General features: G+C 40.5%; 1 protein-coding gene across 2 annotated transcripts in view; it reads right to left on the reverse strand.

Moving 5' to 3' along the window:
• Positions 1-21,470, reverse strand: part of HOS1 (ubiquitin-protein ligase) — a 67,868-nt gene extending 46,398 nt beyond the window's left edge. For both annotated transcript variants that reach the window (XR_015692608.1, XM_087689284.1), the window contains exons 1-4: positions 21,148-21,470; positions 19,834-20,212; positions 19,590-19,724; positions 19,318-19,490 (exon numbers count right to left, since the gene is read on the reverse strand). Coding sequence is in view for 1 of the 2 variants with exons in the window: in XM_087689284.1 (XP_087545410.1) it covers positions 19,318-19,490; positions 19,590-19,724; positions 19,834-20,212; positions 21,148-21,225 (765 nt within the window). In the remaining variant the exon portion in view is untranslated. The remainder of the gene's footprint in view (positions 1-19,317; positions 19,491-19,589; positions 19,725-19,833; positions 20,213-21,147) is intronic.
• Positions 21,471-24,458: the final 2,988 nt, after the last annotated feature.

The following is a 24,458-nucleotide window of genomic DNA, read 5'->3' on the forward strand; positions in this document are numbered from 1 at the left end:
CAAACTCGAAAGATTGTTGCATTGCGCTCAAGAGATGTGGCTATGCTTTCCAAGTTCCAAGGCAAAGAAAAAAGTCAAGCAAAATGCAAAAAACAAGCACAAGGGTAATGCTGAACAACCATCAAATAAGCCTCTCCAAGACATGGAAAAGTCTAAAAAGAAGAGGAAATGTCATTATTGCAAGAAACCAGATCACTATTGATGAATGCCGTAGGAGATTAGCCAAAGAAAAGAAAAAAGACTCCGATTTGGCTATCCAAGAGATGTCGGCTAGCAAATCTATTGATGGTGATGCTTCAACCAACTTTGTGGAGGAAAACTATGCATTTATGACTTGCACTTATGATTCTTCAATGGCTGATTCAACATTTAATGCTACTTAAACGTAGCAAACATGGTGTTTTGACAATGGAGCTTCAAAGCACATCACTTCTAGAAAGTGTTTGTTTTTCTCTTTGCATTCAACCCCTACTAGGCAACGTGTCAGTTATGATGTTTGTAACATTGGGACAGTCACTATTACTGCTATAGATGGTTCTAACTTCATGGTTCTAGATATCTTGTTTCTACCTAGCATTACAAAGAACTTATTGTCTATCTCTATTTTTAACAAGCATGGCTTTCAAGTCATCTTTGAGAATGACCAATGTATTGTTGGAGATAGGGTGATGGATTATGCACTCAAGCTATCTAAGACCCTATATGAGAACGTTTTTGTTAAATACCTATGGTGCACAATCTCATGATGCTTTGGCAATCACTACTACTCTATCGCCTACTATGTAGAATGTGGAGCTATGGCATGCTCGCTATGGACATTTAAGTTTTGGGCGTTTGATGACCCTTCACAAGTGTCATACAGTAGATACGTTGCCTCCAATGGAAACTCTACCTCCTCATGCATGCGAGCGATGTATTTTGGGCAAGATGCATAGACTTGAAAGTGGTACTTGAAGATTGTATCCATATCAAGTCTTGTGCTCTCCCTCTCTCACTCTCTACTCTATACTCTCACTGTGCGAACTGCAACATCGCATGTCTCAATCCTAACTGTCACGAGGACATGTATTTTTTAAACCTCACTTAACATGTGGATTAATTTTTAATCACATGATTAAGTAAATGATGCACATGTGAGGTGCAACTGGGGTTAAAGTAAATATACAAGCCCGGGACCTGAAGAAATTACGAGATGTCAAAGGCAAAAAATGCTATAAGTTATGCCACACGAGTACTTGGTGGTATCTGGTGTCAATTGTTGACCTAGGTCAACTATTTGGCCATAACTGTCAATTGGTGACACTAGAGAAGTAGCATTTAATGGTATCTAGCGCTCATTTGATGGTTAAAGATGGTGTAGAGACACTCAGGAATGGAAGTTGCCTAGCCAATTTAATTATTGGCCAGTCATATTATTTTTCAGGACATCGAAATAATTATTAGATTAATTTTAAATATTTGAAGGCTGTAAATTAATATTTAATTATGAAAAATGCTGAAAAAACCATTTGGAAAGGCTGTCACTTGTGAAAAATACCCATGCAAGACGAAAAACGTCTTTAGGACTGATAAGAAGCATTTCTTTAAATTCAGCCTACAAGGGAGAGGGAGAAGAGACTGTTGGTCTGATTTACAACCATTGGAGGGCCTTCTGAGGCAACTAAGGGCAAAAGAAGACCAATCAACAACAGCATATAGAATCTACAGGTTGTTGAGGCAAGGCAACAGCAGTAAATGACTAATTTTCTTCAGTTCTTTGCATCTACATGCTGTTGTGGCAGGGCAGCAGCTGCACTTGACTGATTTTCAGTCATTCTTCGCAACAAAACTCTGAATTTTCTCTCTCTACAGCTTTCCCTCTCATCTCCCAGCCATTTCACAACCTTGCTCCGAAGATCTCAACATTTGGACCCTTGGAGGCTAAGAAATTGCAAATTTCTCTGCTGTAAACCCTAATTTACAACAGAGATTAGGATTTTTCAGCAGCCTTGGGAAGCGTGCCAAAAATTGGAAGCTCCAAAACTTTGATTCAACAAGGCTGAAGGTGAATTTCAGCTGAATTCAGGTGGAGGACTAGCCAGCCATTGAATTTGGGGCCAATTGGGTGTGCATTGTCCAAGATCAATAGGTAAATTTGTATTTTTAGATTTGCATTTATTGTTTTGCTGCTGTAATTAAGTTGTAATCAGGGATTTACCACCCATCCACGAAAGGAGGGCTGGTTACACTCACACACTCCACTGACAAACTAATATCAGAGCTTAGGTTGCTAGAGTTGTGTCAAGACAATCGTCAGAGATGCATCAGGACTACATCAAGACTATGTCAAGACAGTCCATCAGGCTGCATCAGACAGTCTGTCAAACTGCATCAGTCAATCAAGCTGCATCAGACAGTCCGTCAGGCTGTGTCAGACAGCCCATCACACTGTGTCTGACAGCCCAGACTACATGCAACAATCCAATCAAGGTAACGGGACAGATCTTTCATTATTTTTCAAAATTTCAAAGGTTTTCTGAACTAAACCTTTGGCCCACTGATGGGCGTTTGCATGCATAAGCACCGTGTGAAATTCTGAGCTGAAAATTTGGGGCTTTCCTAGATTAGGGGATTTTGATGCAGAACAAAACAATTTGATTCAAAAATTGCAAATTCGGTGCACATTTGCTCAAGATATTTGGGGTTTTTCACATTTTAGTGAAATTTTGTCAATTTCATTGAAATTTGTGCACTTCGAACCCAAGAAATTTGGGGCTTTTGCAAAATTTCCTCAAATTGTGCAAGAATTTCTTGATATATGCACTAGGCTACATGTATTGATGCAATTTGGATGGATTTGCCTTTGAAAATTTGGGGCTTTTGACCGCAATCGTCAAATTTGTGTCTGAGAATGCATTTGGAGCCAAAATTGCAGCAAATTTTTGGGGATTTCACGTGCAATTGGTGCATTGGCCTATAAATCTGGCTGTAATCAATTGTGGAGTGTAGTAGCAAACATTCTCTAATTCTAGAAATCAATTCGCAAATCTAAAATTTCTGCAATTTCTTGATTTTCACTATTCGTTGGTACTTACAACGTCGGTGGTCATTTGTGTGACATTTGGGCTTGCATTTGCTGACGTTTGAGTCAATTTAGTGCAACAAATCATGGCTCGAAACAATGATAGCAGCAACCTTTTGCACATCAAGAAGCTCAAAGGTGCACACAATTTTGCAATATGGCAAAAACAGTGCTACAATGTCTTGGGGCAGAAGAAACAAGTAAAGCCCATCAAAGCAAAGGGAATAAGACCAGCAAGTATGGAACAAGAAGAGTCAGATGATTTAGATGAGCTTGCATGCTCTACCATAGAGCTCTCAGTGTCAGACAACTTGCTCTTTAGCATTGAGAAGCTACATTTTGCATATGAAATGTGGCGAAGACTTGAGCAATTGTATGCTCAAAAAAGTGCAACCAACAAGGTTTATTGGCTGAAAAAGTTGATGGACCTTCACATGAAGACAGACACAACCATGTCTATACATTTGAATGAGTTCAACTCAATTTTCAATCAACTAATTGCTTTGGATTTCCACATGGATGATGGGCTACTTTCTTACTATGCACTTAGCTTGAAAGTTAGGATACATTCAAGACAACTTTGAGTAACTCAAATGCTCAACTGTTATATTCTGATGTGGAGAATTCTTAGCTGATGGAAAAACTCAACAGGCAAAATAATTCAGCAAACAAATCTTCTAATGCATTGCACACTATGGGCAGATTTCAACAAAAGGGCAGTTCTGAAAATAGAGCACGCAACAAGTCTCCTGGCAAAAATGTGGAGTGTCATTATTGTGGCAGGAAAGGGCGCTACAAACGGGATTGTTTTCGATTGAAGGAAAAAAAAGGACAAAAGAAAAAACACTAAAGACAACAAGGGTGAGAAAAAGGACAGCCAACCTACAAAGAAAAGTAAATATAGTCACTCATGAGAATGATAGTGACGGTGATGTACTCCTTGCTTCTTCTTTGAGTACACATGCATTGATTGCAGATTCTGATGATGACATGCACACTTGGATACTTCACTCAGGTGCATATTTTCATGTCACACCACATCATGAGTAGTTTTCTAACTACAATGGTGATGCACGTGGTGTTGTCCACTTGGGGATAACTATACATGTCAAATTGCAAGTATTTGCAGTATGAAATCGGAATTTCAGCATGGCTCTGTGTTTGTTTTGCATAATGTGAGGCATGTACCTCAGCTCAAGAAGAGCTTGATAAGCACAAGGCAGCTAGATGACAAAGGCTATCATACCACCTTTGGGGATAGCAAATGGAAAAATTGTAAGGACTCTTGTATTGTTGCTAAGGGCTCTAAAAATAATACTTTGTTTCATTTGTATGTATCTATGGTGCATGACCATTTAGTCGCCATAACCAAGCAACCAAGTGTTTCTTTGTGAAATAGCCGGTTGAGACACATGAGTTAAACTGGGATGAAAGTGCTTTCTTGTCTGGGTTATTTGCCGTGTCTGAGGTATGCTGATTTTGAACAATGTGATCATTGTTTTTATGGTAAGCATGCTCAAATGTCACATAAAAAATCTCTTTCTCTAAAGTCTTCACCCTTAAGAGTTGGTACATTCAAAAGTGTGTCAAATGCCACGGTTATCTCTAGGGGAAAATAAGTATTTCATTACTTTTGTTGATGATGCCACACGCAAAATATGGATTTACTCAATCCGTCGTAAAAACAAGGCCTTGTGATGCCACACGCAAAATATGGATTTATTTAATCCGTCGTAAAAACAAGGCCTTGGATGAATTTTAAAAATTCCTAGCACTTGTGAAAATCAAACCAGCAAGACATTAAAGTGTCTTCGCTCTGACAATGATAGGGAATATGTGTCCAAAGCCTTTCAAGACTCTTGTGACAACAAAGGGATTAAAAATAAGCTCACCGCCCCTCACAATCCACCCCAAAATGATATTGCTGAGCGTATGAACACGATCATTCAAGGCACGGTCTGTACAATGTTGTCACATGTTGCTTTACCTCATGGATCTTGGGCAAAGGCTTTTGTAAAAAGGGGGGGGGGGGGGGGGGGGGGGGGGGAATGGGTTTCCTCCAAAAGCATGATCGGACAAGCCACCTTCGTATGCTCGCTTGAGAGTGTTTGATTATGAGACATTTGTGCATATTCGCAAGGAAGAACGCAGCAAACTTGAGCCAAAGTCTTGCAAATGTATTTTCCTAAGATATGGCGATAAGGGTGAAATGGGGTATAGGTTATGGGATCCCCAAAAAAGAAAAACTGTATGCAACAATCATATTATCTTCTGGGAAGATCGCATGCACAAACAGCTTGAAAAGACTGAGAAAGTTAGAAGGGTTGTATTATGGAAAGACATACCAATAAGACAGCAAAGAATGCCAACAAACACCTGCTGTAAATGGCCTTGAAAATGCAGGGAATGATGCTGAAAATGATCGGCAAGATATTGCCCATGATGTATCACAATTTCAGTAAGAACAGATGTCTTTGGAACAACGAGAACCAATTGTACAGCATGCTGAACCTGCAGAATAGCAAGTTGTTAGCTAGCAAATCTTCAACATTGCGTCCATAGGTCAACCAAAATGCAAAGACAGCTAGATAGGTTTGTTCATGGTGTCAATTATGTGGCTGATTATGTCATGTTGACAAATTGTAGTGAGCTGTCATGCTTCAAAGAAGCAATGGACAAAAAAGACAGCAAGAAATGGCACAAGGCTATGCTGTCAGAGATGGAATCTAGTTCTTTGCCAAGGTACAAAGCGCGACTAGTTGCTAAAGGATACAAGCAAAAATATGGAATTGATTTTGATGAAATTTTTTCTCATGTAGTCAAAATGACTACTTTACAAATCATTTTGGTCTTGGTTGCATCTGAAGATATGAAACTCATACAGGTGGGTGTAAAAACAACTTTCTTACATGGTGATCTACATGAGGAGATCTATATGCAGCAACCTAAGGATTTTGTTGCAAAGGGGAAAGAGCACATGGTATGTAAACTCAACAAGAGTTTGTATGGACTGAAACAGGCACCACGAGAATGGTATCATAAATTTGATACATTTATGCAATCTCAGGGATTCCATAGATCTCAAGTTGATCACTGCTTATACACCAAGAACGCAGCAAATGGCAGTCTTATTCTCTTGGTTTTGTATGTGGATGACATACTGATTGTAACCAGGGATGTTCATACTTTGGACTCCTTGAAACAAAGCCTACACAATAACTTTGGTATGAAGGATCTTGGTGAGGCTAATCATATTCTTGGCATGTGTATACTCAGGGACAGATCGCAAGGTCTTCTCTATCTATCACAACAAGAGCATGTTGCTAAGGTTTTGCAACGTTTCAATAAGGAGGGGGAAAAATCCTTTGGTGTACCATTGCCTCCATATGTAAAACTTAGTGCAGATGACAACCCTACATCTAATGATGGAAAGATTGAGATGGCCAAGAGTCCTTATGCTTGAGCTATTGGTAGCTTGATGTATACTATGGTTGCTACACGTCTTGACATTGCAATTGCAATGGGAGTGGTTAGCAAGTACATGGTATATCTTGGCAAAAAGCATTGGAAAGCAATGAAGGGTATCATGAGATACCTTAAGGGCACAAAGCACTTGTGTATCTGCTTTGGGAAGTAAAAGTTATCACTTGTTGGCTTCACACATGCAAACTGTGCTCATCATCCTGACTGCAGAAAGTCTACATCAAGATATGTGTTCAGTTCACAAGGGGAGCAGTCTCTTCGATATCCATGCTGCAGAAGTGTGTTGCATTGTCTACTACAGAGGCAGAGTATGTGGCTGCCACTGAGGCATACAAGGAGACTTTATGGCTTTCATATCTGGTAAGAGAGCTTAGCATTACAAAGGTTCCTATCCTCGACTGTGATAGTCAAAGTGCTATCATGCTAGCACGGAATCCTATCTTTCATGCAAAGACAAAGCACATACAAATAAAGTATCATTTTATCAAGGATATACTTGACAGCAAGAGCATTGAGCTTGTCAAGGTACATACCGATGATAACCCTGCAAACCTTTTCACGAAGGGTCTTCCAACAGAGCGGTTTACTCATTGACACCAAATGATGGGGATTGGATAGTATATGTGTATTTCAGCTTTGTACATACATAGAATTAGTTGATTCTTTCCTCTACCTTCAAGCACATTGCCCTTAGATAGGAGGTTGTTGGGAATAAAGGATCACTGTGCCTTTTACAGTGTCCAAGTCCACGCACCCTTACGCATGTACTATATATATATATATATATATATATATATATATATATATATATATATATATATATATATATATAAACCTAAAGTGATACTTGGAGATTGGCCCACATCAAGTCTTGTGCTCTCCCTCTCTCACTCTCACTGTGCGAACCACAACATCGAGTGTCTTGATCCTCGCGCACTCCACTAACAGGTGCAATGCATGCTGTCCAAAATTCCAGCTTACCCACTCTAATGTTTGTGGTTCCATAGGACTTGTGCACTTAGAGGTCATCTTTACTTTGTTACATTTAATGATGACTACTCTCAGTATACATGGGTGTATGGACTAAAAGCAAAATCTGATGTGTTATGCATTTTAAACATCTTATTGCAAAGCTTGAGGCTGAAACTAGCTTGAAAGTGCAAACACTTCGCACGAATAGAGGGGGCCGGGGGGACGCGCGTACATGTCTCGTACTTTTGAGATATATTTGCTTGATAATTGCATTACACATAAAGCCACTGTTAGAATGACTCCTCAGCAAAATGGTGTTGCTGAAAGGGAAAATCTCACTCTTATGGAGATGACTCGTTGTATACTCAAAAGCAAGGGACTCTCTCATAAATTTTGGTTAGAAGGCCTTCAATATGCAAATCATGTGTTGACTTGTGCACCCACTAAGGCACTAAAGATAATCACCCCGTTTGAAGTTTGACATGGCAAGAAACCCAAGGTTGTCGACTACTTTCGAATGTTTAGTTGCATAACCTATGCACATGTTCCAAAAGAGCTTTGTGGGAAGCTTAATGACAAGGCTGTAAAATGCATATTTACTGGCTACAATTCAAAAAGCAAGGGCTATTGCTTGTATGACCCACGCACAAAGAAAGTTTGTCAGTAGGGATGTCATACTACTGAAAATGCTGCATTTTCACATGATCAATTTCAAATGCCGGCCACTCATGACATTAGTGATGTATTTGAGAGTCTCATGCCACTTTCTTTGGAGTCGATGCCTGCTGTAAATGGCCAGCACACATAATACAGCAAGTTGCAGCAAGTTGTTGCACCATATGCGCTTGAACAACACGGTATTGATGATGGGGAGCTGCGAGACATGCAACACATGATGTAGGGGAAGCCCATTTGGCTAATTTTACAGAAGTAGATGATTGTGATGAGAATGTATTTATGAGCTCACTATTGGATGATGATGAGTCTACTTTTCTTGGACAAAGCTTGGCAAGATGTACATTAGATGCACGCCATGCACAATGGGTTAGACTATTGCCACTAACTCTACATGCGATCTTGTGGATTTACCACTTGGCAAGAAGGCCATTGGCACAAAATGGGTTCTTAAACTCAAACGTCAGGCTGATGGTACTATTAACAGGTACAAAGCACGATTGGTAGCAAAAGGCTATACACAGAAGAAGGGCACAAATTCTAAAGAGACTTTTGCTCCTACATCCCGTATGAGTACGGTGAGATGTGTAATTGCTATGGCTGCGAACTATGGTTGGAAGGTACATCAGTTGGATATTAAGACCACATTTTTGAATGGGGATTTTCCTGAGGATGTTTATGTGTTACAACCTCCAGGGTTTGTGGTTAAGGGGAAAGAGCACATGGTATGCAAGATAAACAAAGCTCTTTATAGTTTCAAACAAGTGCCTCGTGCATGGTACTCTAAAATTTATGCATGTTTGGCCAGCAAAGGATTCAAAAATAATACAATTGCACCCACTCTATACATTAAGAATAAAAGGGGGGACTTGTTGATTATCATTCTTTATGTAGATGATATACACGCTAAACAGAGCTCTTTATAGTCTCAAACAGAGCACATGGTATGCAAGCTAAACAAGGCTCTTTATAGTCTCAAACAGAGCACATGGTATGCAAGCTAAACAAGGCTCTTTATAGTCTCAAACAAGCACCTAATACATGGTACTCTAAAATTGATGCATATTTGGCCAACAAAGAGTTCAAAAATAAGCCAACTACTCCCACTCTATACATTAGGAATAAAGGGGAGGACTTGTTGATTATTATTCTTTATGTAGATGACATGCTGCTCACTAGACCTTTAGAATCAAAAATTGAAAATTTCAAGGCTAAATTAAAACATGCATTTGCTCTGCCACTTATGGGCTGTCTACACTATTATTTGGGGATTTAGTTTACCCAAAATCAGCACAATATCATCATGTCACAATCACAATATATGGATAAGTTGTTACATAGATTTAATATGCAAGATTGCAAACCTATGTACACTCCTATGGAGCCAAGCTTAAAGGTGTCTATGCACAATGGTGACGAGATGTCTAATGTTGTAATTTACAGCCAAGTTGTTAACTATCTTATTTATCTTTGCAACGCACGCCCTGACATTCAATATGCAATATCTCAAGTGAGCAAGTATATGCATAGCCCATGGACTATACATTGGCAAGCAATTAAGTGGATCTTCAGATACGTGCAAGGTACTCAATCACATGCATTATTATTTCCCACGCGGGGGGGAGACTTGCAATTACAAGCTTACAGTGATTCAAATTGGACTGGTGATGTAAACACTAGGCAATCTACTAGTGACATTGTTTCTTTCAAGGCCGTTCATGCATTTCATAGCTAAGCAAGAAACAGCATACAATGGCTACCTCGTCCTGTGAGGCTAAGTACAAGGCAACCTTCACAGCAACAATGGAATGTATACCGTTGCGCAGATTGTTAGCTAATCTACATTTGCCATTGGAGGGTCCTAAACCCATTCTTTCTAACAATTAAGAGTACTATTGCAGTGGCATGAAACCCTATGTTTCATGTTCGCACGAAACATATTGAGGTGCATTACCACTATGTCAAAGAGAGATGTTATGCAAGAGAGATCAGCTTGATGCATATTCCTACACAAGAAAATGTTGTAGACATTTTCACCAAGGCACTACCTCGTGAGAAGTTTGAGGCTTTTCACAAGTCCTTAAACTTGCTACCCTTTGGTGATTGATTTTCATGTACTTTACCACATTGGCACAATAGAGAGATGTTAGAATTTGCCAATTCTATGGGCAATGCCCAATGTTTTAGTCTTTAGTTCTTTTTCAGTTCTTAGTGTGAACACAACTAAAGTTATAAGTTCTGTCACCACTCTTAGAATTCGAGTTAGAGTTGGTTAACTCTAGTTGAGTTAGAGCTAGGTCTATCTTAGACCTATCTTATACCTTTCATTCTCATTCTTTCAGTTCAACAAGTACATTTTACTCTTTTGCTTCAGCACACTCTCATTGTCTCTTTTTTCTCTCCTCCATAGATAGCTGTCATTTTCCAACAAGAGGCTAAAAAACAGGAGAGTTCTTCAGGTTCTAACTCTGACTCAGAGAAACCTAAATGCCCATATTGTGGGACAAGGACACATCCAGAGGAGAAATAATGAAAGAAGTACCCTCACCTTAGTCCAAGAGTGAAGGATGTAGCTTACGCATTTGAGCCTTCTACCTCTACTCGAACGATTACCCATGAGTCAGTGTTCCTTCATATTGTTGACTTGGAGGATCCTTCTTCAGTGGTTGCTTCATCTTCTAAGAGACCTTGGCTGATTGTTAGTGAAGCTTCTAGTCATATGACTCCATGAGGTGATTTGTTGCGGGATCTATGCCCTTCTAAGGGTTCAGTCACTATTGGTGACATTGTTTCAATGCCTATTTGTGGTGTTGGCACTTTGCCTTTATTTCCCAACCGCGCCTCGAGCTCCCTTTCACAAGCCCTTTGTGTTCTAGACTTGGGCTTTCTACTCCTCTCAATTTATGGCCTTAGTAGGCTTGGTACCCAAGTTGTCTTCAACCGAGCAGACCATTTATATTGAGGATTCTACTACAAGGACTGTTATCACAACAAGTTGGCAAGAGAGCAAGCTTTATAGGCTCCATTCCCCTTCTCTTATGCAAGGTCCTCTAAGGCAATTGTCTATTGCTACACCTATTCCCACTTGTGCACCATTTTTTCCAAAGGTTCCTTTCCATCCCCACCCTCTCCTCCAGTGGTTCCCTCGTACCCCCCCTCCCTTTCAGAGGGGGACGATCTCGGTGATGCGGCTATGGATTCCCTGGCCCTTAGTGTTTCAAAGGGGGTTTCCCAAGATCGTGAGGAGTTTCTTCATTGGTAGTCTTCATCGATCGACTTCATCGACATTGGCATTCCTCTTGCCATCCCAAGATCCGTTTCTTGTCAGAAGTGATGCAGCAATGAAAGCATAAACATGTGCTGAAATAAACTGTTGAACACAAGACAAAAGAAAAGAAAGAGAGAACACAATACAGATGAGAACTCAAATGTATACTCGGGAAATAGAATCCATATACCAAGACATGAGACAGTACAGATACAATGTGAGTCACCGGCTGTGGAGGCACTGGCACCTGCTCCCTCTCTCCAAGGGCTGTCCAGTGATGAATGAATAAGTGGAGAAGGAAGTCAAACAATATATAGGCCAAAATAAATGCCTACAATATGACAGGTCAGCCAGCATTTAATATTGGCCGACTGGCTATAAATAATGCCCAAACCTCAATAAATAATGACAAATAAAATGCCTAAATAATCTATGTGCCCAGCCTGCTGAACCACAAGTCCAAACTCAACTATGAATTGACTAATCTGCTAACACCCTCTCTCAAATCATGGGTGATCTGATAAATATAATATACAATGATAATGTTGCATCATAGTACATACAACAATGTCCACCAGAGTAGAACCATGGATACCCAAGTAGTGGGTGCGCAAGCCACCACCAAGGTGCCTCGGAGAGAACCCGATGTCGATGCCGATCGTACCAGCTCCTGAAGATAGAGAAGATCATAGCAACTCTCAATGTCTGTCAACAATGCCCCTGATGTAGCATACATGACCATCCTGTCACCAATGCCGCAATGCAAAAATGACCATGGATTCCCCGTCTTTGGCCAGATCGCCAAAGTGTCCCCTCATATGAGCTCCAGACGAAGCCACCCGCTCTCTATCAAGTAACCAGCCTATCATGAACCTGGATGTCAATCCTAGATCCAGGATTTGTACCTGCTAGACTTCGGTCCATGCGTCAGGGATGCCCCTCTCTTGATCCTGTGCATTTGTATAGACATATAGATAAGGCACGACTGCCCCATCTCACCACCCTCTCACACTCCCTCTGGCACTAGAGAGTCGTGAGGGATGTCCGCATCACCACCACTAGAAACCAGTTGAGAAAGGGGCTACTAAGCCCTTCCCACGATCCAAATAAAAGGATTCCTGCCGCACCTTGGACTTCACCTTGGCCGAAGGATCGGAATCGGAATCTGAGGCAGATAAAGACTCATCGGAGGAGTCCGCATCCCGCTTTGTCGTCTGCTCCTTTTTCTTTCTGAAAGCCGCTAACTCAGTCCAGTCCTTCTATAAATGACCTTACTTGCCACAGTGGTAACACTGGGCCTTCGACTTCTTTGTCTTCAAAACCCTCTCTGAAGCTACAAAAGCATCACTGGAATCTCCATATAGCGTAGGTGCTCAAAGGATCCATCTGTAGGGGATTTAGAAAAGAAGTAGAGAAAAGAAAGGATTTGGAGAGGGAACACGGCCAAACCACGAGCACAGACTGCAAAAAACAACAGTTCATATACAGTATAACCCAAAATTTGATCAAAAGAAGCCAAAATCCGCTGCACAAAGTCAAAAAATCAGTTCAAAACTGTCAGAAACAGCAAAAACGGCATGTTTTGCCAGTCGCCCAGCCCAAAATAGTGCTGAAAACAGCAAAATGCAAGCTACACACTGCATAAACAGGTGTAGGGTACTGTCGCCAGCAGCCTAATGATGAAAACGCAAGTCAAACAGGTCGCCTGTATGGAGCAACACCCACCTGATCAGCAAGGGTGAAAACAGTCCTGAAATCAGCAAGAAAACACAACAGGAGCACAAACCGTGAAATTTGATACCATGTCAGAAGTGGAACAGCAATGAAAGCATAAACATGTGCTGAAATAAACTGTTGAACACAAGAAAAAAGAAAAGAAAGAGATAACATAATACAAATGAGAACTCAGATGTATACTCGGGAAATAGAATCCATATACCAAGACATGAGATAGTACAGATACAATGTGAGTCACCGGCTGTGGAGGCACTGGCACCTGCTCCCTCTCTCCAAGGGCTGTCCAATGATGAATGAATAAGTGGAGGAGGGAGCCAAACAATATATAGGCCAAAACAAATGCCTACAGTATGACGAGTCGGCCAGCATTTAATATTGGCCGACTGGCTGTAAATAATGCCCAAACCTCAATAAATAATGACAAATAAAATGCCTAAATAATCTATGTACCCAGCCTACTGAACCACAAGTCCAAACTCAACCATGAACTGACTAATCTGCTAACATTTCTCCCTTGGCCTTCCGCCACATTCAGGATCTAAGAGGAGATATTAGTAGTCATCTTTATCGAGCCTTGTCATCTCCTGCCTGTGAGCCTCAATCTAAGTCAAACGAGAACTCTAGGAGCTCTGACCTATCTATCACTTGTTTTGACGAAGCAGATAGCTCATTCTAGAGCACTCAGTTTATTACATTTCAGTGCATTCTCTCCTCCAATCAAGATTTTATGTGCATTTCCAAGGATAGCTTCTGCATTCTTCAGCTTGCCTCACCTACCGGACATTGTCTACCCTTTCTCGGATTCTTCTAAGAATTTCTAGCATTTTTACCGGCATTAACTGCTGGTTAACCATATTTATAGCTACAGATTTCAGGTCGGTCAGTTTTTGGATTTTTGACTATTCATAGCTATTTCCTGCTTGGTAATCATATATATCATCTTCCCTCCTTCCTTGACAAGTGCACACTCCAACTCCGTCATCTTCCTCCGTCTCCACTGTTGCTGTCATCATTAGCCCAAACCGGTGCCCTCGCTAACGCTATGGGTAGCATGCAAGGACTGATCAATCCTTAAGTATTCAGCATATGTTCCTTGTTTAGTGCAGGTTTCTTCTCTTATCTTGCATATTGAGTCTTTCTCTTCCTCTGTGTTTGAGTTCCTTCTTCCATTGCGCACTCTCACAAAAAAGAGTGACAACAACCTCCAGTACACCAAAGAGCAATACACTTTTAACTTAAAATTACTTAATGTTAAGAAATAAAATTCAGTGGCAAAAAAACAAATAGAATATCCCTTACTCATTCATCGGTCAACAGGCCTTCTTCCATTGCACACTCTCACAAAAGAGAGTGACAACAACCTCTAGTACACCAAAGAGCAATACACTTTAATTTGAATTCACTTAATGTTAAGAAATGAAATTCAGTGGCACAAAAACAAATAGAATATCCCTTACTCATTCGTCGGTCAATAGGCAATGCCATGTAAGTCAAGTCAATTTGACCACCTTTAAGGGCCATAAAAAGAACCTCTTGGAACCATGATTGTCTATCCTTTCACCCAATTAGAGTCATCCAACTAAAGCTTTAAGCTCTTCACCTAGAATTTGTCTAATTCATCATATACGCCTTGCTGCGGAAGTACACAAGTAGACATAACCATCATTCTATCACTTTGTTTGTAATTAAAGATATCTCACTTCTTCTCTAATTTTCTATATACACTCTATTCTTTGCTGAAATTTTGTTCATTGTTCTATATAGTTTTTACATGACATCAAAGCCAAGAGGGCTCTAAGGATTGAAGAGTACAAGAGAGGCAAGGGCTTCAACAGCAATGAGCAGCCTTGATTGCATTTACCACAAGAGGTGCCAACATTTACGAGCCAATTGGCTGCCAACTTGTCTCAATTTCTTTAGGGCTCTAGCCCAATCTCGTAAAGTGTTAAGTTTTCAATTTATCATTTATTCAAAGAATTTATTGCATGCTATAAAATGCCATAAATCAGTGCATGTGAAACCAACCTTCCTCCTCAAAGAGGGTGGTAATAACTTGATTTAACAACAATTACAACAAGTAAATAAATCACATTAACTAAAATGCACACTTTACCACTTTAATCTTAGACAATGGACAGCCTATTGGCCTCAAACTAGCACCCCTTGCTGTGTCTCTCTAGCTTTTATTGCAAATGGATGAAGTAAAATTGAGATTCGCTAATCTCCTCTACTAATCCAAGTGTCTCTTGCTATCAAAATTGACCAACAAGCCTTCAAACCAATTTACCCCTTGGATTGCTTGGGGATTGTCCTACACCCTGCTCCTTGAAAGACGAATTAAGCCCCCAATCTTATATAGGTTGTCCTCTTGAATCTCCCTAAAATTCTTTAATTTCAATTGCTAGAATTCAAGTTCTAGGCTCTCAATTCTCAACACACATCCCGAAGTGACTGTCAAACTGTAATTTATGCTGTAAATTAGGGTTTACAACAGAGGTTTTCCAATATCTCCACATCTGATGACTCAAATGGCTGGATTTTGCTAAGGTAACCTGAGAAATGGCCATAGGATAAGAGAAATTTCTTCTCTTCCTATCCTCTCCAAGGCTCCTCTATCCACTTCTATTGATGATAAATTACGTGGCCCCGACTATCTAACTTGTTGTTGTTATGAAAGACTCATTTGTGTAGAAGCAGTTACGGCACATTGGTTGTAAAGCTATTCCACGATCTCAGGATCCTTTTCTAATTCCAGAAGATTTTGAAAAGGACAACCATGAGGAAGCTATGCTTTACATAGGATATGGATGATGCGCATACTTATTCAGCTCTTCTACAATGTATTTCTAAAGAAGTTCTATTGACACTTACCTCTTGCAAAACATCTCCAAAAGTATGGTCGAAGCTTCAGATGTTGTATGAGGCACCTTCCACCATGCATGCAATGACACTTTATGGACAACTCCAGCAAATGAAATTCAAACCTAAGGGCACTATTCAATCATTTTTGCTCCGTGTTACACAGATACAAGACTAGCTTTCACACATGCAGTTTGCCCTTCCAAAGGCACTTATTGTAGGAATGATACTCTACAAGCTTCCCCTAGAGTTTGATGGAGTGGCCAATGCTTTGAAGGCATAGATATCCTTAACACTACTGAACTTTATCCATATGTCCTCCATGCTACTTGAGCATGAGGCATCTTTGCCTCTGTAAGGCAAGCTTCTGTCTCATTATAAAGGTTCTAATGAGGCTCTTGTAGCTTCCAAGAGGGGTGATAGGAATAAGAAATCAAAGGCCACAATGTTATCATTGTGGTAGAAGGGACAATTGCAAAAGGACTGTAAAGAGTTGGTAGCTTCCAAGAAGAAGGAGAAAAAGAAGAAGCAAGATGTTTGTGGACTCCTCCGTCAAGTCATCTTCCTCCTTTGACTCCGATTTGAATCCTCCGGCCAAGGCAAAGGCAAAGACGCAAAAGGAATCCGCTTCTTCAAATCGAGGGAAGGGCTTAGTGGCGCCCTTCCTCTGCTACTATCTAGTACAGGTGATGTAGTCATCCCTTATAACTCCCTAGTGCCAAAGAGGGAGTGTAAGAAGGTAGTCGGATGGGATAGGTAAACCTCATCCATACAAGTACATAGAAGCACAAGTTCCAAAGACAAACATCCCTAACAAACCAACTAAAGTTTGGTAGATTTAAATCTTGCAACTGGAATTGACATCCAAGTTCCTGATGGGCTAGTATTTGATAGAGAGCCAGATTGGCTCCTAGTTTGAGCTCAGCGGAGGGGACACATTGGTAGTTTGGCCAAAGGCAAGGAATCCATGGCCACATATGTTCAGAGGCATTTTGATAGGATGGTCTTGTATGCTACTGCAAGACATTGTTGACAAACATTGAGAGCTGCTTTGATTCTTCTCTATTTTCATGAGCTAGTATGATCAACATTGACATCAAGTTCTCTGTGAGCCACCTTGGTGGTGGCTTGTGCACACTGCTTGGGTATCCATGGTTCTACGCTATTGGACATTGTTGTATGTATTATGATGGGACCTTATCATTGTATATCGTATTGTATCAGATCACCCATGATCTAAGAGAGGGTGTTAGCAGATATGTCAACTCATGTATAAGTCTATGCATGCCAGATTGGGTTGGGCATGTGTTAGATATTTTAGGCATTTTTTATTGTGCTTTATTTGTGGCTTTTTGGGCATTTTATGCCAATTGACCACCATTCAATGCTAGCTAACAAACTGTTGTTTATGGCATATTTATTACCTGTATATCATGCTCCTCCGCAATCATGGCATTCATCACCTAGGTCCCATTGGAGAGAGGAGCCAATGCCAGTACCCACACAGCCAATGACTCACTATTGTATACGACTATCTCATGTTTTGGTATATGGATTCCATTTCCTGAGTCTTCTTCTGAGTACTCTTCTTTCGTAGTGTTATTTTCTCTCTGCCTTGTGCTCAGCAGTCTATTTCAGCATACATGTACACTTCCATTGTTGCATCCACTTCTGACAACAAGCTGCTGTAGTCAAAACACAGGCAGCAGAAGGCTGTTAGCAGGCCAATTTTTACCAAGAAATGGTCACCCAGGCTGCAACAAAGAGGATAAGACTAATTGGCAATGGAACAATGTGAGGGCAGACTTGCAGCAGTAGAAAACAGCGCCAAGCTCCCAAACACAAATATATGATACCATGTCAAACGTGGGCACAGAGATGGAAGCGTGCAAAACTGCTGCAATAGACTGCATAACACAAGAGAGAGACTGAAAAGAAAAGAAGAACATTGCAAAGAGAACTAAGAAGAAGAATGCTCAGGAGAAAGAATCCACACACCAAGACAAGACGGTACAGGACAACGACTCCAACAGGACCTGCAAATGCTGAGTATGCTGACAACAAATGACTGAGGAGGGAGCAGTGGCCAATAAATAGGCCACGACCAGCAAAAAGCCGGCCAGCTGAAAATGAATAAAATAGTCAGGTCGGTCACAATCTTGCCCTGATAAATCAGGCACCAACTGATCAGCACTGATAAATAATGTGTCCAGCCTACTGCTAATGCACAGATTCACACATGAACTGACCAATCTGCTAACATAGGAGCCATCTGAACTTGTCTCAAGGTTGATGGAGTCATCCACAGCTATGGCAAGATATTTAAGGGCTGCTAAAAAGTCTGATCTAGTGTAGGTGGGCTTTACACTCACCTTGTCAAGGCACATTTACAGCAGAGCCATCATCTGCTCTCTAACTGCAGGTGCTGGTTGGACACTTGTCCCTTCTACTCTCACATCACCTATGGCAAGACATCTAAAGGCTAGGCAAAACCGGTTTAGTGCTGCTTGGCCAGGCCAAGCTGACAATCAATTCACCAAGGCACAGCTGAAGCAGAAGCAAGTTATGTACTGCTATCTGTGTCTTTGTGCCTCACTGTGCTCTCTCAACATCTCCAATACTCTTATGGGTTGAGCTCCACTGCATGCAGGTCTCTGATGCTGTTCTTATCATTTTGATGGTCTCTGTACAAGCCTTCCAAAGAAAAAGCTAATTTGATGATTTCTAAGCCACATAAAACAATAAGATATAATAGACCCAAGCCATCACTCCTACTAAACATTACTTGCACTAAAATTAGTGGTATCACAATCTTTTCGACGAACTGGCAAAAATGAAGAGGCAATCTTATCATTATGTTCAAAATATTTGTAAAAGGAATTTGGACATATTAATAACATTATGCAGCTCTAAATTCTTGAGCAAATTTAGCTAGTGTACCTCATTATAAGAAAAAAATCATCAGCAAAAAATTTTGTTGCCAATCAGTGAAGTCCTTTCTCAAAATCCCCATGCCAATGCTATTTTGTGAATACTAATTTGTGACAAAATATATCATAGATTCATGCACTTGTGGCATTAAAATTCATAAATTCACATACTGCCAATCTTGGCAAAGTTGCCTAATAATTAATAATCAAAACTAGGTGACTCAGATCCTCGACTTTTCAGAAGCTTTTGGTTTGCATGTTAATGGCCATATCTATGCTATGCATTTAGCATGCTGGCCTTAGCCCTTCATAGAGAAAGTCAAAAGTACTACCTGAGATGCTCGTGTTACACCTTCAATGATCTGTTGGAGTTCAAGTACAGGCGCACAAGCGATATCACTAGGAACCTCAAGGCATTCCAGGACATGGGATAAGCTAACAAGCTTTATGGAAAGCTTGTCTAATGATCCCACCTTATTTTGTATCTGCTTAGTTCCTGAGCTATCTGATTATCATTAAATGTGTCAAGTAGACATAGCGACCATTCAATCTGTCTACAACTAAGAGATTCTAACTCACAAATTTGAACCTTGCCAAAGGATACAAATTTCCCTTAGGCTTCGTACTATCTGCATAAGAGTCTTTTCACACCATTCTTTGACAACGGTTCCATCCAAAAGCATGGAGACAACAGCATTGCTGGAGACTGCATCATCATCCATGCAGACTTCTGAAACATCTGAAGATGTGGTCAAGGAGAATGAAAGAAGCATAATTGAAGATATGTTGCCAACAAGTAATTTGATGGAAATCAGAAATTAAAACTCCACGTGTTGTTGCAAGGATACATTGAGTTATCAGAGATACCAAGCTGTTTTCAAGTGCAATATCAAAAAAAGACCAGAGGCGCTGAACATCAGCACTAATATGCCCATCTCTTTCCCTCAACTCATCATCCCTATAGCTTATCAGACCAGCTTCCAAACACTCCTCATAAAGTCGCAACCGCATTGCAGGTCCTGATCTCTCTATTGGTAGTCTGCAGATGGGACAAACATCACATCTCTGACAACATTCAGCACAGAGAGAGGCATGTCCACAAGAGACTAAGACATGTTGAACAATCCTTCCACAACTTCTCAGGTCTCTTGTCGCTCTGCACTTCTCAACTATAGCCTCGTTACAAAGATCTCGTGGTTCAAGGTTGACCAAGTGAAATAAGGCATCCTGCAATCAAGCACATTGGGTTTAAGATAGATATTCACTAAAACCTCAAGCTGCACAGACAAATCAGAAATTCCTCTCAGCAACAAATTAAAGCCACGTTAAACCCCAAAACCAAATTGAAAAAAAAGAAGAGATTAACCTAAATGACCAGAAACGAAAACCACCTTTAGACACCTGATTTAACCATGAATTCCCAAAACAACCTCCAAACTTTGCATGACTTTGAACAGAAACTTTGCACTAACAGTTGTGCAAGCAACAAGCAACTTGAAAGTTGCTTGTTGTGCAAGCGACAAGCAACTTTCAACTATGTCATCAGGAATCCAAACCTGTTGAGTAAGCTCTGATCTTTACCTTGTCTAGCCTATTATTTAAGAATGTCCATTCATCTTCTGTGCCACTTAGCTAACAAAAACATGTCCTCAAAACGATCTTCCAACTCTAGAAACATTTTTCTTCTATTATGTGTCTATAACAAAAACATTACACCTCTAAAGTAAAACAGGATCTCTGGAGCTTCTTCCAATCTGTCCTTTACTTCCTCACACAGTGTCCACATATCGATTGTACTTCCTAGCACTGTACCCACACATTTCAAGGAGCTGAACCTTGAAATGCAGAACCTTCCAAGCAGCAATTTCTTTGAAAATAGTAATTTCTCTGAAATGTGTGATAGATAAAGAAACAAGCACACTGAAGTCACATGTGAAAAATATAGCATGAACATGATCATCCTGATAATCATCAACACGACACATGATGATGAGGATGATGATGAGATAGGAAGAAAGATACCCATAGATAATGAGAATAAAGGTTCTCGTTCTCGACCAGAATAAGATTTTTCAAAGAAAGGAGCAGCAACAAAACCTCAATAATTCTACACGGAGCAAGTTTCCATTGAGCTAAGGGAGGAAGTGTCGAAAGAACAGTACCTGTGCCTTGAGCTTCATGGCTGCGCTAGGCGAAGCAGTGTAACTGCATTCAGCCAAACGGATTGCAGCGGCCGCCATGTTTCTGCTCCTGTAGGGCGCTCCAGACTGGTACGACGGCGAAGAAGGAAAGAGGCAGTGACCCGAAGCTGGAGCTCTGGAACAGGTCCCCCAGAGGAGCTGAGTGAGCGAGCGCGTAAGGGGGGGTAGAAGCGAGAGGTAGAGCGAGGGAAGTGGTTTTCTTCTTCTTTCGAGAGACGAGAAGCGGAGGCGATGGCGGGCCACGAAGCAAAACCAAAGAGAGGGAGAGAGAGAGAACTTACAACATCAAAAAGAGAGAGAGAGAGAGAGAGAGAGAGAGAAGGGGGATGGGTGGGGATCTTCAAATTTTGGGGAAAGAGCAATGTAATGAAACAACGGCATCAATTCTCAAGTTTTCCTTTTGCATGGGCGTGTTAGTCCCTTGCAAAATGCAACAAAATGGCAACTTTTTCACGGTCTAAATTTTTAAAAACCATCATTTCCATCATATCTATTATATGTGAGCCACACTTCGCCCCTTAAGAGCAAGCCATAACATGGTTAGACATTTGTGTTCCGCATGTAGGTTTCTTAGCAATAATGGTCAACTCTCAGATCTGCAAACATCAACTCTCAAAACTCAACACGGCCTGTAGATGCAGCAATCCTTCCAACCACCATAGGGCTTTCAAAGCCCCCCCAGTGGGCTATCTCCCTCTAAGAGGATTTGGTGAAATTCTTCCTGTGGTGGTTGCAATCAATCAAACCCTAACTATCTGTTTCCTGGTAGCCATAGCCAAGAAGCTTCAAGCTTTTTCATTCTTCAAAATTTTCAATGTCTGAGCACTAACAGTGATTCTAATTATTGATTGATCTTCTCCAAAGTTTGTTGAAGGTTTGAAAGCTCCATTTCAAAGTTCTTACCCTCGATGGATATCTTTAATTCATAAAACAATCCACATCTTACATCTCAAGTGGCATTCAATGGAAAAGACTTCCATCCTTGGCAAGTCTTGGTAAAATACAAAATTATGGAGAGAGGCTATTGGCCCTTCATAAAAGGAACCAAAGTAATTGACCCATCCAATCCCCTTGATGTAGAAGATGGTGAAGAGCTTACGCCATCAACATGCTTCATTTAGATGAATCTTTAATTCATCATATTGACCAACTATCCACTACTAAGTAAAAGTGGGATTAGCTTGAAAGGCTCTACAGTGCTACAGGGAAGAACTCCAAGATATTTCTCAAGATTGAGTTTTTTAGCTTGGAATACAAACATGGCGAAGATCTAAGTAAGTTTATTTCACATATGAAGGGGCTTATGGCACAGCTTGCCTCCGTTCAAGCACCCATCCACGATGAAGATGCCATTGTCATTCTGCTAAAGTCTGTGAAGAAGGTTTTTTCAACCCTTGTGACTACCCTAACTAATATCCCAAACCCAACTTTGACAAGTACTATCCAGTCTTGCCTGGATGAAGAGAAGAGAAACCATACTGAAGGAGCGTCAGCAGTCACTTCCAGTGAGCAAGCGTTAGTCCATACCGCTTCTACTAAGTGCTCCTTCTGTTACAAAAAAGGGCATATTGTAAGCAATTGTTGGAAGAAATACCCTGACAAAATGAAGTGCGACAAATGCAAAAAGATCGGGCATATCACCAGTAAGTGTCCCAGTGTTCCACTAGAATCTAAGAAATTGGAGGCCAACTTTGCCTCCCAATCCACAAATGACCAACTCTTTTGAGTCTTCTAGCATCCTCTACCTATGAATATCCTTGTAGCCTAATTTATAAAGGCATCCCATTTGATTGAGGGAGGGAACTTTAACGTGTCTTGTAATGCAAGGCCACCCTAGTATTGAGGGGGGGTGTTACAATATATGTGGTGTGCAGATCAGTCGCAAAATGCTCACGTAGTGAATCCCGGAAGGTCCCCAAGAACAATGAACTCTACCTTTTTGCACAAAAAACCATGTAAAAGCATGAACGACAAGAAGCAAGAGACCAATTGGGTTCAATCTCCCCCCATGCCTTGTGTGAGCGCTTCACAAAGCATGTATTTTATGTATATTTCCATCTTCATGCTCAATAATAGCCCAATTTACAAAAATATGACAAGCTTTTAGCTTTTGAGTTTGCTTTCTACAAAAATAGGAAAATAAAGCTAATGGACGGTGCCCATAGAGTCTAGCACGCCCAATCTCAATGTCCAAATAGAAATAACATATCCGTGCGCATAGGCGCATACAAAATAATAATCAATAATCAATGTCTCGATAGACATAACAAAATATAGGCGTGGCGCCTATCAAAATATAGTCCAAAGGTCGAATACTCGCTAGACTCCAATGCTTTCATCCACCACTACTGCTATCTCTACACATCAACTGAAGCATTCACAATCATTAGTAAAATAATACAATTAAACCGACAAAAGTAAATACCTAGCAGTCTTCAGCTATATAAATAAATCAACTGGTTAGAAATAAATCCTAACCTTAATTTATTACGAGTGCGCACTCTAAACTCATAAACGTTTATTAATTTAATATGCATTTTGCGGAATCACCTGCTATGGAATCACCCATGTACACACTAAATTAATGAAACGCCCAAAAAGGACAAGCGTCCCCATCAACTTCTCGCACAAAGAATCCTCTTTGTGTATGAGCCCCGGTCATCTAAGTTTACGGAATCCACCGTGGAATATGCCTCCTGGCATCATACCCCCGGGGTGGGATAGCAATTAACCTCAATTGCTATTAGCTCAATGTGGAGCTAACAGAGTGGGGAAAGCATTTAAGTCTCTAGCGTACATCCATTGTACTTCCCCTACAAGATGGTTCTTAAATTTTACTAGATATCTAGAATACCTGCGGCCAGTTCTAGTGGTCATGTAGTCAGTGTCTATGATGGCTTCTGGTTCAAGTATTTCAGTCTCTTCCTCTAATAAAGGTGGGTTTTCATAAACAGGGTGGATAGGTAATTGACCTCTAAATGGTCTCAATAAACTAATGTGAAATGTATTGTGAATTTTTCAATGAGATGGCAATTCTAACTTGAATGCATTATCGTTAATCTTATGAATGATTCTAAATGGTCCATAGAATCTAGGAGCTAATTTGACAACTGGATGTCTATCTACACTTTGCAGTCTACGCTTTTCTATTCTAAGCCAAACACAATCATCAACTTTGAAATTCATAGCTTGTCTTTTCTTGTTGGCTTGTTCGGTATATGATTGTTGGGCTTTAGCAATCATATCCTTAACCTCATCAAAAATAGTATTAT

The sequence above is a fragment of the Lygodium microphyllum genome, chromosome 12 (assembly GCF_053477565.2).
Source record: "Lygodium microphyllum isolate KBCC chromosome 12, Lygodium_microphyllum_v1.1.10, whole genome shotgun sequence".
Lineage (NCBI taxonomy): Eukaryota > Viridiplantae > Streptophyta > Polypodiopsida > Schizaeales > Lygodiaceae > Lygodium > Lygodium microphyllum.